This window comes from Musca vetustissima, unplaced genomic scaffold (assembly GCF_032173495.1).
Source record: "Musca vetustissima isolate MV318-11 ecotype Yass unplaced genomic scaffold, APGP_CSIRO_Mvet_v1 utg64588, whole genome shotgun sequence".
Classification (NCBI taxonomy): domain Eukaryota; kingdom Metazoa; phylum Arthropoda; class Insecta; order Diptera; family Muscidae; genus Musca; species Musca vetustissima.
In genome coordinates this window covers 96,817-109,065 of record NW_026881124.1, presented here as the reverse complement: position 1 = coordinate 109,065, position 12,249 = coordinate 96,817, and the positions used below count along the sequence as shown (strand labels likewise).

The following is a 12,249-nucleotide window of genomic DNA, read 5'->3' as shown; positions in this document are numbered from 1 at the left end:
TCTTTATCTTTAACCCTGCTATTATGTTAGATAAAAAACACATATGTTGCGTTGGGGTCATATTTTGACCCCCACTTTTTTATTGATAAAATTTAAATATGTTAATTTAAAAAAGTTTTTTTAAGGCTTGTGATTTTTGCAATATGTCTTTGTTGCCGTAATTGTTTGTCGGTGAGACGGACATACTGGTTTTTTGCAAGTTATGCACTCAGTGAACGTTTTTCGTTCCTTCCTTGATGGACAAAATTTACACCTTTTCCGGTTACTAAGGCGTTGTCGTTCTGGAGAAGGCGAACTCGTAGATGGTGATTCTTCTCGAATTCTTTGTACTATAGTTGCAGAGGCTTCTGCGCGGGGAAGTCGACAACGTCTTTTGATGTGGTCATGAGCTAAAGCTTCACCAAGTTGCTCTAAAAATAGGCGCCTTTTGTGCAATTTATTTCTTTGCCATTCAGGATTTATTTCGGTCCACATTATAAATGCGTTGAGAGCAGAAATATCTACTAAATTAGAGAACAGAGCAACTGGCCACCGATTGGTTTTTCTTTTGCATGAGTATGTACGAACCATTTGGTCCAAAGTGTCGACTCCTCCTATTGTCGAGTTGTAATATTCAATTATTTCCGGTATTTTTTTTGGATGATTTTCCAAAATTTTGCTGTTATGGTGAAGAGTGCTAAGCAAATAAACCATTTTGTATTTTTTAGGTATATACAAAACAATCGTTTCTTTTTCATGGAAAAAAAATTTACTTGAATGTACTGGAAGCTTACGCAATTGTTGTGTTGTAGCATGATCCGGTAAAAAGCGTTTATTTTTTCTGACTGTGCCAACAATAGTAATTTTATGCTTTAGCAGTTCTATTGCAAGTTTATGACTTGTAAAAAAATTGTCGGTTGTCACATTGCGTCCACGATATTGGGTAACCAAGTCTAGAACAACGCGTTCTCCTTGATTCCTTTCAGCATTGTCTCCCAATTTGCCCAAGTAAATTTGGAACTGTAAGCAAAATGCAGTATCAGAATCGGCTGCTATCCAGGCTTTCATGCCATATTTCCCGGGCTTACTTGGAATATATACTTTGAATGGGCATCTACCTCTGAAAGGAATAAGCTGTTCATCAACCGTTATATTAGCGTTTGGAAAGTAAAGCAGTTGCAAGTTTTGAGTCCATTGTTCATAAAAGTTTCGAATAGGCGCAAGTTTATCTCCTCTTTGTGCTGATCTTCTTCTTTGTCTATCGTCAAATGCAAGAACGCGTGAAATATTGCTAAATCGTTCCAAAGACATGATTGCTCTCAAAAAAGGGCGCCCATGAAATTCATCCCACAGAGAGTTCAAACTTTCTCCGTATGACCTGTAGACTCCTAAAAGAATAATATATCCATTATACAATTATAATAGACAACACAAATTGAACACAAATACCAATGAGTATAAGAAGTCCCAAGTAAGCATCGAACTCAAAATCATCTATATCTTCAAAATGTTCGAAAATAGAATTTCCTTCCAAGTTACTATAGTGAATTATTTCCCTTTTCATAGCTTCGGTTAGACATAAATCAAACGCATCACGAATTTTAGAAATTCGATGAATAGCATAAGCAGTCACTCCAGGTTTTGTGTGAAGAATATTTTCACTGGGTGCACGACTTAGACGTTGTGATGGAGGAACTGTACTCCACTTTATCTTCCTATCCTTGTCAAAAAATTCAGTGCCATTATTTACGGCTGATGAACTGCTGGATCCTATATCACTCGAAATTGATTGCTCTGAAGATAAACATTCCTCTTCCTCAATTACATAGTTAGGATCGAAGTCATCACTTGCTTCATCTTCAATGCCACTCAAGAGTTCTTCCATTTCATGCTCACTCATTTGTTCTCTCTGGCATTATATTCACGAAATAAAAATTGTCGTACATAAATTATGAATTTGGAAAATGTATAATATACTTACGGTATGACTAGACTCCATGTTTTACCCCAATGATTTTTCAATATTAGACTTACAAATGTAACTGATCACTATAAAATTTAGCATAGAACTAAAAAATAACTTCAACACGACTGATTTGTCATTATTGAATGTCATAAATATAACTGTAATTGCCAATCGTCTTTTGGTTTGTTTCGCTATCATGTAAATAACGAAAACAGTGTAAGGCAAACGCAAAAAAAAACAAATTTTTTGAACATATTTTATTACTTACGCATAATTTTTATACGGGGTCATAAAATGACCCCAACATGTTATGTGTAGCTACTTGCAATAAAAAGTCTTCTAAACATAAAATGTTAATAAAAATAAACGAATTAAGTGCATCTCGACAATTCATGCACTGAGTAGTAAGAACTTTTAATTATAATCCACCAGTATGAAGTAACATGATGATTAATACGATTTGGGTCATCAAAAGACCCCAACGTAGTAGCAGGGTTAAAAAATCTACGCCTCTTCAAAATATTCTTTAAAAAATCTACGCCTCTTCAAAATATTATTTAAAAAATCTACGCCTCTTCAAAATATTCTTTAAAAAATCTACGCCTTTTCAAAATATTCTTTAAAAAATCTTTGCCTCTCATAAGCCTCTTCAAAATATTCTTTAAAAAATCTACGCCTCTCATAAGCATCTTCAAAATATTCTTAAAAAATATACGCCTCTTCAAAACATTCTTTAAAAAATATACGCCTCTTCAAAATATTCTTTAAACAATCTACGCCTCTTCAAAATATTCTTTAAAAAATCCACGCCTCTTATAAGCCTCTTCAAAGCATTCTTTAAAAAAAAAACACGCCTCTTATAAGCCTCTTCAAAGTATTCTTTAAAAAATCCACGCCTTTTATATATCCCTTCAAAACATTCTTTAAAAAATTCACGCCTCTTATAAGCCTCTTCAAAGTATTCTTTAAATCACAAATAGTTTCTGTTAACATTGTATTTTTATTAACTACAATATAATCAAAAATATTTATTTATATTTTATTTTTAACAATAACATTGAATGGAAAAAAAGCGCACATAATTTTTTTAAGGAAATTATCTAGCATTTTTTCTTTTTTTTAAAGATATACTCGAATCACATAGTATTCCGATAATAAAAAAATTAACCATTACTTATTCTCCTCGTCACCATTATGACGATGACCCTTCATAACTTTTCCTTGGCGCATTTGTCAATTACTCATTTTTGCCTGTTCCAAATCATCATTGGTTGCCACTTCACCACATTCAAAACGTTGATAATCAATAATGGCAACATTATTCTCCTTCAACACCTCACCAACAGTTTTATCATCATCGATGAGATATTCTTGATGAATTAAACAGGTCTCTTCATCCTTATTGGCATTGGGTTCATCTTTGCCCTCTTCGCCCACTTTCTTGGGATTCAAACCGACAATGTGTTGACAGAGATTTTTCTGCAATTCCTCATCGATTTTATTACCACGGAATGCAACAATAGCACCATATTTACCCAGCTGAGTAACATTTTGTGGGCAAATGGCAGCCGATGATTGGGGATGGGCATAACCGGACAACTGTAAATCGTTGCTAACTTTGAAGCAAATGGCTCGCTTAATGGAGGCATTTTCACCCACTGTACCAATGAGCAGGGCCAAATGATCGGCCAGAGACTTGCCATCGGGTGTTTTGAGATTTTTCAAAGCTTCAGCTTCGAAACCGGACTACAAAGAAAATTTTTTTATTTTTTATATCCATAAAAATGTTTTTTTTTTCTTAAAAACTTACCTTCCACAAATCCCCATCGAATTGTGTCAATTCGGTGTATTGAGCACATACCCGCGATACGTGATCCACAAAGTTTTTAAAGTTATCATTGCGTGCCACAAAATCTGTTTCGCAGTTCACCTCAACCATGGCTCCAATATTGCCACGCACCAATACACCTACCAAACCTTGAGCTGTGGCCCGTTCAGCCAATTTGGTGGCCTTGGACCAGCCAAGACTTTGAGCCTGCTCTTTTAACCATTTTTCGGCCTGAAAAATAAGAAAAGAAATTGTTTTGTTATTCAAAAGATAAACAGGATAATTAGCGCTATATGGATAATTAGCGTTTATATTATAGGAATATTTTTCTTAAAATATCATAAACGTGGATTTGTTAAAGAATATTTTTCAGGGACTATCAGAGCAACATGCGTGGATTTTTTAAAAAATATTTTTCAAGGACTATCAGAGCAATAGGCGTGGATTTTTTAAAGAGTATTTTTCAAGGACTATCAGAGCAGCAGGCGTTTCTTTAAAAGAATATATATTTTCATGGACTATTAGAGCAGCAGGCGTGGATTTTTTAAAGAATATTTTTCAAAGACTATCAGAGCAGCAGGCGTTTCTTTAAAAGAATATATATTTTCATGCAGCAGGCGTTTCTTTAAAAGAATATATATTTTCATGGACTATTAGAGCAACAGGCGTGGTTTTTCTAAAAGGATATATTTTCATGGACTATTAGAGCAACAGGCGTGGTTTTTTTTTAAATGATATATATTTTCATGGACTATTAGAGCAACAGGCATGGTTTTTTAAAAGGATATATTTTCATGGACTATTAGAGCAACAGGCGTGGTTTTTTTTAAAAGGATATATATTTTCATGGACTATTAGAGCAACAGGCGTGGATTTTTTAAAGGGTATTTTTTCAAGGACTATCAGAGTCATAAGAGTGGATTTTTTAAAAGGATATTTTTTCAAGGACTATCAGAGTCATAAGAGTGGATTTTTTTTTAATTTGTTCAAGGTCTTTCAGAGTCATAATAGTGGATTTTTTTAATTTGTTCAAGGTCTTTCAGAGTCATAAGAGTGGATTTTTTTAAAAGGATATTTTTTCAAGGACTATCAGAGTCATAAGAGTGGATTTTTTTAAAAGGATATTTTTTCAAGGACTATCAGAGTCATAAGAGTGGATTTTTCAGAAGGATATTTTTTCAAGAACTATCAGAGTCATAAGAATATTGGGAGGTGTGTATGTTTTGAGTAGGTTTGTCCTGCGACAGTATTGATATGATTGTTCCAGCTTAATGATTTGTTGAAAATTACTCCAAGATTTTTAGCGCTGGATACCAGCTCGATTTTTCCATTGTTGACAAGAATGTCAATATGCTGGTATGATATTTTTCTGTTTTTATGAATGATCAAGCATTTTGATTTAAGCGAATTCAATAATAGGCTATTATCCTCAGCCCATTCGCCCATTAAGAATTTCTTAACACTGACTTATATTTTTTAGGGAGCTACTCATAGATACTTGCTCATCATCTGCGTACATGTGTACTTGACTATGGTGAAATGGATCAGGAAGATCGTTGGCGTATAAAGAGAAGAGGAGCAGACCTATGATGGACCCTAGGCGCACTTCTTTTTTAACAGTCATGGGTTTAGAGATCAAGTGTCCAGTGTAAACTGACTGAGATCTATTTGAAAATAGGATGCAATTAGTTTAGTAGAAGATGTGGGAAAAATAAAAAAAAACGTCGAAGTTTAAAACACAAGTTTTGATGGTAGACGGTATCAAATGCTTTTGAATGATTGAACAAAACAAGGGAAAATATCTTATTTTCATCAATCTCGCACCGTTTAGACTCGTGAGTCTCTTTGAAGATACTCGGACATTTGTTTCAGCGAGATTTTTTTGTAGTGTTGGCGGTTTATTTGGGATACCATTTGCATTTTATTTTTGCAAAATAGTCAGGCTGAATCCCAGTTTGTTGTTTTTATAAAAAAACAACTATTTATTAGTGGGGAATGTATGGCATTGTTTGCCGAGGGGTAAGGCAGGGAATACAATAGTTTCGGATCACGCCACTGATCCTCATCAGTTCCCTTAGTTTTGTTGTTCCCTTAGTCGGCAAACAATGCCATACATTCTCAACTAATAAATAGTTATATTTTATAAAAACAACAAACTGAGATTTTTTTTAATATTTTTGAAAGGATTTTGGTATATGTATGATTGCATGCTTCCAACGACTAGGAAATGTGCTGGAAGTGAGTATGGAATTAAAAAGATATGTTATGCGTGGCAATACAGAAGGGAGTCGTATTCGTACAAACTTAGAGTCAATACCATCGGGACCAATGGCGTTAGATGTAAATTTTTAAAGCAGTTTAGAATTTCATATTTTATGTAATCAAAATTCCCATCACTAACTAGGTCCCTGAATAGTACGAAGGGTCAGTGTCTAGAGAAGGTACGTTAATAAACTTTTCATTTGCTATTTTTGTCACCTCTTGAATATCACCTGATCACTTCCGAAAACCATTGGGTGTCGTCTTTGACCATAACTGGAACTTGATGTAAAATTTCAAAGGGATCAGCGGTACATTTCCATCCTCTAGTTTGGCAATGGCAATACTTAACAATATAAGAATATGTAGACTACTCCTGTGCATATTTAAGTATACCTCCCCCTTTCGAGTCATTATAATTGGTACCAATTAAAAGGCCAATCACACCAACTTTTTCAGTCCCTGTCTTTCGCCATATAATTCAATTTTTTCGACTTACGGGACACCTCAGCCTGAAGGCACATCTACTCAATATTGGATGCGAAGGTCGCAGCATGTGCAGAGCGTGTGGGGAAGACAGTAAAACGCTGGAACATTTCCTGTGTCATTGCCCAGCATTTACATGCCTTCGGACACAATTCATGGGAAAGGACACTTTTCACCGACTAATCGATCTGACGGGGTGTGAATGGAGAGACAGATGGAGTTCTCAAAAAACACGAATAGGGGGATCAAACCCAAAACGTTTTAATTTAAACCTTCCCCAATTCTATCTTTCTCCGCACTTCTAGAACGTACAACAGGCCTCAATTGGTTTATATGTATGTCCTTCCCATGTTGGACATATGGTGAAATTATCCACTCCTCTATGTCCTGTATCGTGTTTACAAATTATCATGGAAATACGGATGGCTACACATGTCTAGATCGACTCAGCTAGTCGAGATATGACGATTGGTATACTTAAAGATGTGTCTGTACAAAACTATAATACCCTTACAACATAGTTATCTAGGGTATAAATACCAAAATCTGAGGCTTTCTCCTGAAAATGTTTTGTTTGTTTCATAGTGGGCCCCTCCTATTGGGGAACTATTATATTGAAATTAAATGTAGCCCCCATCTTACCAAATTAATATCATTATTGTGCAGCTCCAATGCCTTCTTACAATTGGCGAAGGTGTAGCCGGTCTTTTTTCTCAAAGCGGCCAAGGCGCTTTTCTCGGCACCGGCATATACAGCACGTGTGGTGTGAAGGAATCTGGTGAACTGTTGGAAAACAACCATTGTTATGCTATGACGATGGTGGTGGCGGCGACGGATAGTAACTCTGGGTTATGAAACTTGTTGATTTTCAAATCGGTTGCGTTTTCCTTAGTGCTGAAATTAGTTTCCGACACCGGCTGGTAACCAAGGTGAAAACAACCTGGGGAAAAACAAACAAAATTCAATACAAGGAAAAACTAATCAAATAGCAAATAACATTGGGAAGGAAAAGTTTTCAATTGGAAAAAAATAATATATTTTTGATAATTAATTAAAAAAATAAATAGAAAACTGATAAATATTTAAACAATCTGTGAAGAAAATCGCGAACGAAATTGAAAGACTGGTGTAAAACAATTTTCCATTTGAAACAATCCAAAGGAAAGTCAAGGAAGTGACCTAAGTTTTCCCGGAGAAATAACACTTCGTAATTCGATTATCTTCAATGATTTTACAACAATGAAACGTCGCTCGGATTCTGGTAAGGGTTTTCATTCAATATCTAAGTATTTTAATAGAGATTTTATTTAAATAATTTAAAAATTATATTAATGGAAATTTGTACTTATTTGTGATTCTGTGTTGCACAATAAGAAATTTTTGACAGCACACGTTTTGAGAGAGTGGGAGCACTCGTTGATAACGGGAGAGTCTGTCAGTCAGCCGGTTATTGTTGAGTTGAGAGCGAGAGAGTGTGCAAACGAAACATATGTTTGGTTTTTGACATTTAACATGAAATAAGTGATGCCTATTTAGCGGTTTTGCTTAGGTTTAAACGATTGGAGTATTGTCAACTATTGGCACATTCGTTGTATATGGTGGAAAATGAAAAAATATGATTTTTACGATAAGTAATCGGGTCATATTTCTATAGATATGGACTTCCAAAGTTTAAAATTCTCTTACAAGGCGTTTATACTACTAAATCAACCCGATTTCAAACTTCTGAAACTACTGAACTAATGATTACAAAAATGTAATGATATTTAAAAAACATCATATTTCCTGAGATACAAAATTCCGCTGGTGCACTTGTATTTTTTCTCCAGCATTATAAAATTCTCAAAAGCAATATGGAGATATATTTAAAGCAGTTGAAGTCCTGATCTGTCCTATCGAAGAAGTTGAAACTTTCAAAGTTCGCTAAGTACTTTAGAATATCTTTATTGTGTTTAGTGCTGGACGAGATAATATGAGTATCATATTAAAGTTCAAAGAAATTAATTAGAGGATAAATTAAACATAGAGATTTGGATAAAGTCTTAAATCCGCAGCCAAACGCCGAACACTCACAAAAACTATTTTATTTATTTGCTTTGCGAAATGTAAAATTTGGTTGAAAAACGTATCCCAAAAGTACCAAAATTTGGGAGGTTCCGGTATACTTGTGCTATAACAAAATATGGACCGATATGGCTTATATTTGGTAGGAACATCTGGCATGTACTGAGACCCAAAATACCAAATTAGAGTCCATTGGAGTGGAAAAAGTGTACAAAATTCCAATTAAAATTATGGGGTTCCGTTATATAAGATCTGATGACCAACAATAGATAATAGGGCTTATAGTACGTTTACATTTAAACGGATTTCGTTAACCCAGTGGGTTTCAATTGTCATTTCCTTTGCATATATGTCAAATAAATCTTCATAAAAAGTTTAACCCGGTAAAAAGTTCTATAGATCTGGGCTTTAAGGAGTTGTTTGAGGTATTTAGCGCAGTGTGCTTGGAATCATTATTCTCTTGAAAGATAAAGTCCCGCGATATCCCCATTATGACGGCCCTTTGGTTCAAGTTTTGCTTGTTTATATAGTCCTTTGCTGCCATGACGCCATCAACAAAGATGAGTTTATCAACTCCAGCTACATACTACACACCCGTACCACCACTGAGCCGCCAACATGCTTTAATGTGGGAATGAGATTATAACGATATAAGCTTGGATTGTTCTCTCGCCAAATTTGTACGCGTCCATCCGATGACATTTTTATATTCAGTTTGGACTCATCCGTAAAAAGCAACTCTTTCCTGAAGTTATAGTCTTTATGTTGACGCTACTAAATGGTTTTCTAATAGCATTCCGACTTTTACAGCCTGTTTTTGTAATTTGTTCTGGCAATTACACGCATGATATAATTATTACAAGGTAATAGGGCATTTGCTTTTCGTTTGTTTTGTATTAATAAAATAATAAAATAAAAAAAAACGAATATTAAAAACCGTACCCTTGTGGAAATGGGCAGATCCATGATGGTGTATGCTGTGAAACCAGCTTTATGGGCAGAGGCAGTAAACATCGCGGCTTATATTAGAAATAGGTGTCCCACAAAGCAGCTGGAAAACAAAACGCCGTATGAAGAATGGTGTGGAAGAAAGACTAGCGTTCAACATTTCAGGATTTTTGGAGCATGTGCTGTGGCCTTAGATAAGTCTGGGAATTAATCCAAATTCGATGCCAAAGGCAGGCGATATATAATAGTTGGATATTCATCGACAGCTAAGGCATACCGTCTGTATGATGCGAATAAAAATAAAGTCATCAAATGCCGGAATGTGCTATTTGATGAAAATCGTTTTGGTAAATGCAGTGAGACATCTGATGATGAAGGATCTTCCACGAGTGATACACTTTTTGATTATATTCTGCAAGACAAAATTGAATCCGATGGTAATTAAACAGACAATAATTTACATCGGATGGTGGAAATGCAGTGTATTCCGAGGATGATATGAGTGACTTCGAAGGGTTCGAAACAGCTGAAAATGAAAGTAAATCCAGAGATGAGGAAATTGGTGCTGCACAGGATTTGCCGAAGAAGTTTGGTGCAGGTAGGCCTAAAATTATTCGCAAGGGAAAGCTTGGTCGTACACGAAAGCAACGTAATGAGGTCCTTTGTCATGCTGTTGACGGTGGAGCAGGCATTATCTGGTAATAATGGAAACAAATGGTTAAAGGCAAAGGAAGATGAATACCGTGCTCTTTGCAAGAATAAGACTTGGTCGCTGGTGGATCTTCCTAGAGAACAAAAATCTATTCCATGTATGTGGGTCTATGCCATAAAAAGGAATGTAAATGGTGTCACCAAAGGCTTCAACAAGATATATTCACCTGTCGCTCGCTACTCAACAATTCGAATTTTATTGGCACTCGTTATTTGCTTGCAAAAACCAAAATGAGTAATTGTTCGTTTTTTCGACGAACGAATGGTCATTTTACATTAACAAAAACAGGCTGTTAAATCCAAATTTACTGATCTAATTTCGCACCGTTGGAGGTGTAACACGAATTCCAAATTCGTCTTTCCAAACTTACAGCCGATTGTACGCCACTTACAGAAGGATCGATCGATTTTACGTCGTAGAAATGAACAGTGTCTTCTTGAGAACTTGGAATGGTTTAAATTTTGTCCGCATTTTTTATAATTTGCCACTTTTTTTAACTGGATACGATATATTATATTGTAGAAACAATGCACGTTATTATAATTGCAATCTCCCGTAAAGATGTTATAACAATGTGTAAATCTATTACAATTTTCATTGTTCGTCTGAAAGTTCACTTGATTTTCTAAACATCGATTTTCCGAACTTTTTATGTATATAATCGCCTCCATATAAAGGAATTTTGGTCATTCATTTTGTATTCTCATTGGGTAGGAAATCTTCCTACCAAAAATTATCAACATACGCCCAATTTTAATAATAGCTTCCGCAGATTCCGTTTCCAAAATGTCGGTATTTTGCTTAAGTTTTCTTTCCAAATTTGCTGCAATTTATTCAACGGAATTAGATATTTTTCATATTTTATGCTTTCATTGGGTGTGAAATTTCCACAAATCGATTTAAAGTATTTTTAATAAAAGGTCGGACTATTTATAGGTTGTGAATTTTGGCTTTGTAAACGTAGTGTTATAAATTTTATTATAATAATATTCACCATCCACAGTGTGGTGTGTATAAACCACATATGTAGGAAATTCCAATCTCACCACCGGACAATGTATATTGAATCGTTCTCGAATACAGATGGCGCTTGTCAGCAGAATGTACCTAAGACATGCACCACGAACTCTTATTACAAGCATAATTCGTATCATACAAGTCGTACAACTAAAATGGAGGTTGTATTAATTCGAACACCCCGCAACACAAAATGTTGGTTATATTATTTAAAAACCCCTATTCTTGATCCTAATAATATGTTATATTCATGACATTGATGCAATTCTGTTTCATGTTGAAAATTGCATATGGCGGCCCAGTATTTACGGTAGCCCCCCAATATTCGGATTTTTTAAGCTTTGGGGCACGTTTTTCAATATGCATTTAGTATTTTGGGTTGTCACTGTGTAAAAAAATATCAGTTTCAAAAATTATCAATATTGGCCCATGTTTTGGGGATAGTTCTCATATAACGGTACCTTCCGAATTTCAGAATTTTGTAGAATTTAAGCACGTTTTGCAACCGAATTCACTCTTCTTTAATATTTTAGATTCTCATTGGGCAGAAAAAAACCTGCTTACCAAATATCAATCAATATTGGTCCATGTTTCGGGATATGTCTCTTAGAGCGGATATCCCTCAATATTCGGCACTTTAAAGCATTTTGGGATTGTCTAATTGTATATTAGGGATTCTCCGTGAGGAGAAAATCCCCCTAACAAAAATTATCAATATTGGCCGAAGCTTTGGGGTAGGCTCAATACAATTACGTAAGATGTTGATGGTCACTTTTGCTTTTATCCCCAAATCTACGGGTCTATTTAGTGCTGCACTTCGGGAAAGTCGTGCTGGAGGTGGTTTATATCCAAATCGAGAGTAGAGTTTTTGCATGGTTGTATTACAACCGGATGACTGACCCATAGAAAGACAGGTGTTTAAGACGGACTCCGCTCTTCATCCAAGGAAGTGATCAGGACCAAATACATACGATCGTTTGGTATCTCATT

At 35.2% G+C, this 12,249-nt stretch overlaps 1 protein-coding gene across 1 annotated transcript; it reads right to left on the bottom strand.

Moving 5' to 3' along the window:
• Nucleotides 1-3,153: 3,153 nt before the first annotated feature.
• Nucleotides 3,154-7,333, bottom strand: LOC133327173 (elongation factor Ts, mitochondrial-like). Its single transcript, XM_061535740.1, has 3 exons — nucleotides 7,161-7,333; nucleotides 3,756-4,004; nucleotides 3,154-3,691 (listed from the first exon to the last, which is right to left on the bottom strand). Exons 1-3 carry the CDS (start codon nucleotides 7,317-7,319, stop codon nucleotides 3,179-3,181), a joined length of 921 nt encoding a protein of 306 aa, XP_061391724.1. The 5' UTR covers nucleotides 7,320-7,333; the 3' UTR covers nucleotides 3,154-3,178.
• Nucleotides 7,334-12,249: the final 4,916 nt, after the last annotated feature.

Bases quoted from the DNA above. Each gene is read 5' to 3' on its own strand.
- LOC133327173 (XM_061535740.1), bottom strand. From the start codon at position 7,319: ATGGTTGTTTTCCAACAGTTCACCAGATTCCTTCACACCACACGTGCT. The intron at 4,005-7,160 runs GTAAGATGGGGG...CTTATTTTTCAG, and splicing joins ACAATAATGATATTAATTTG to GCCGAAAAATGGTTAAAAGA. The intron at 3,692-3,755 runs GTAAGTTTTTAA...TTTTCTTTGTAG, and splicing joins TCGATGGGGATTTGTGGAAG to TCCGGTTTCGAAGCTGAAGC.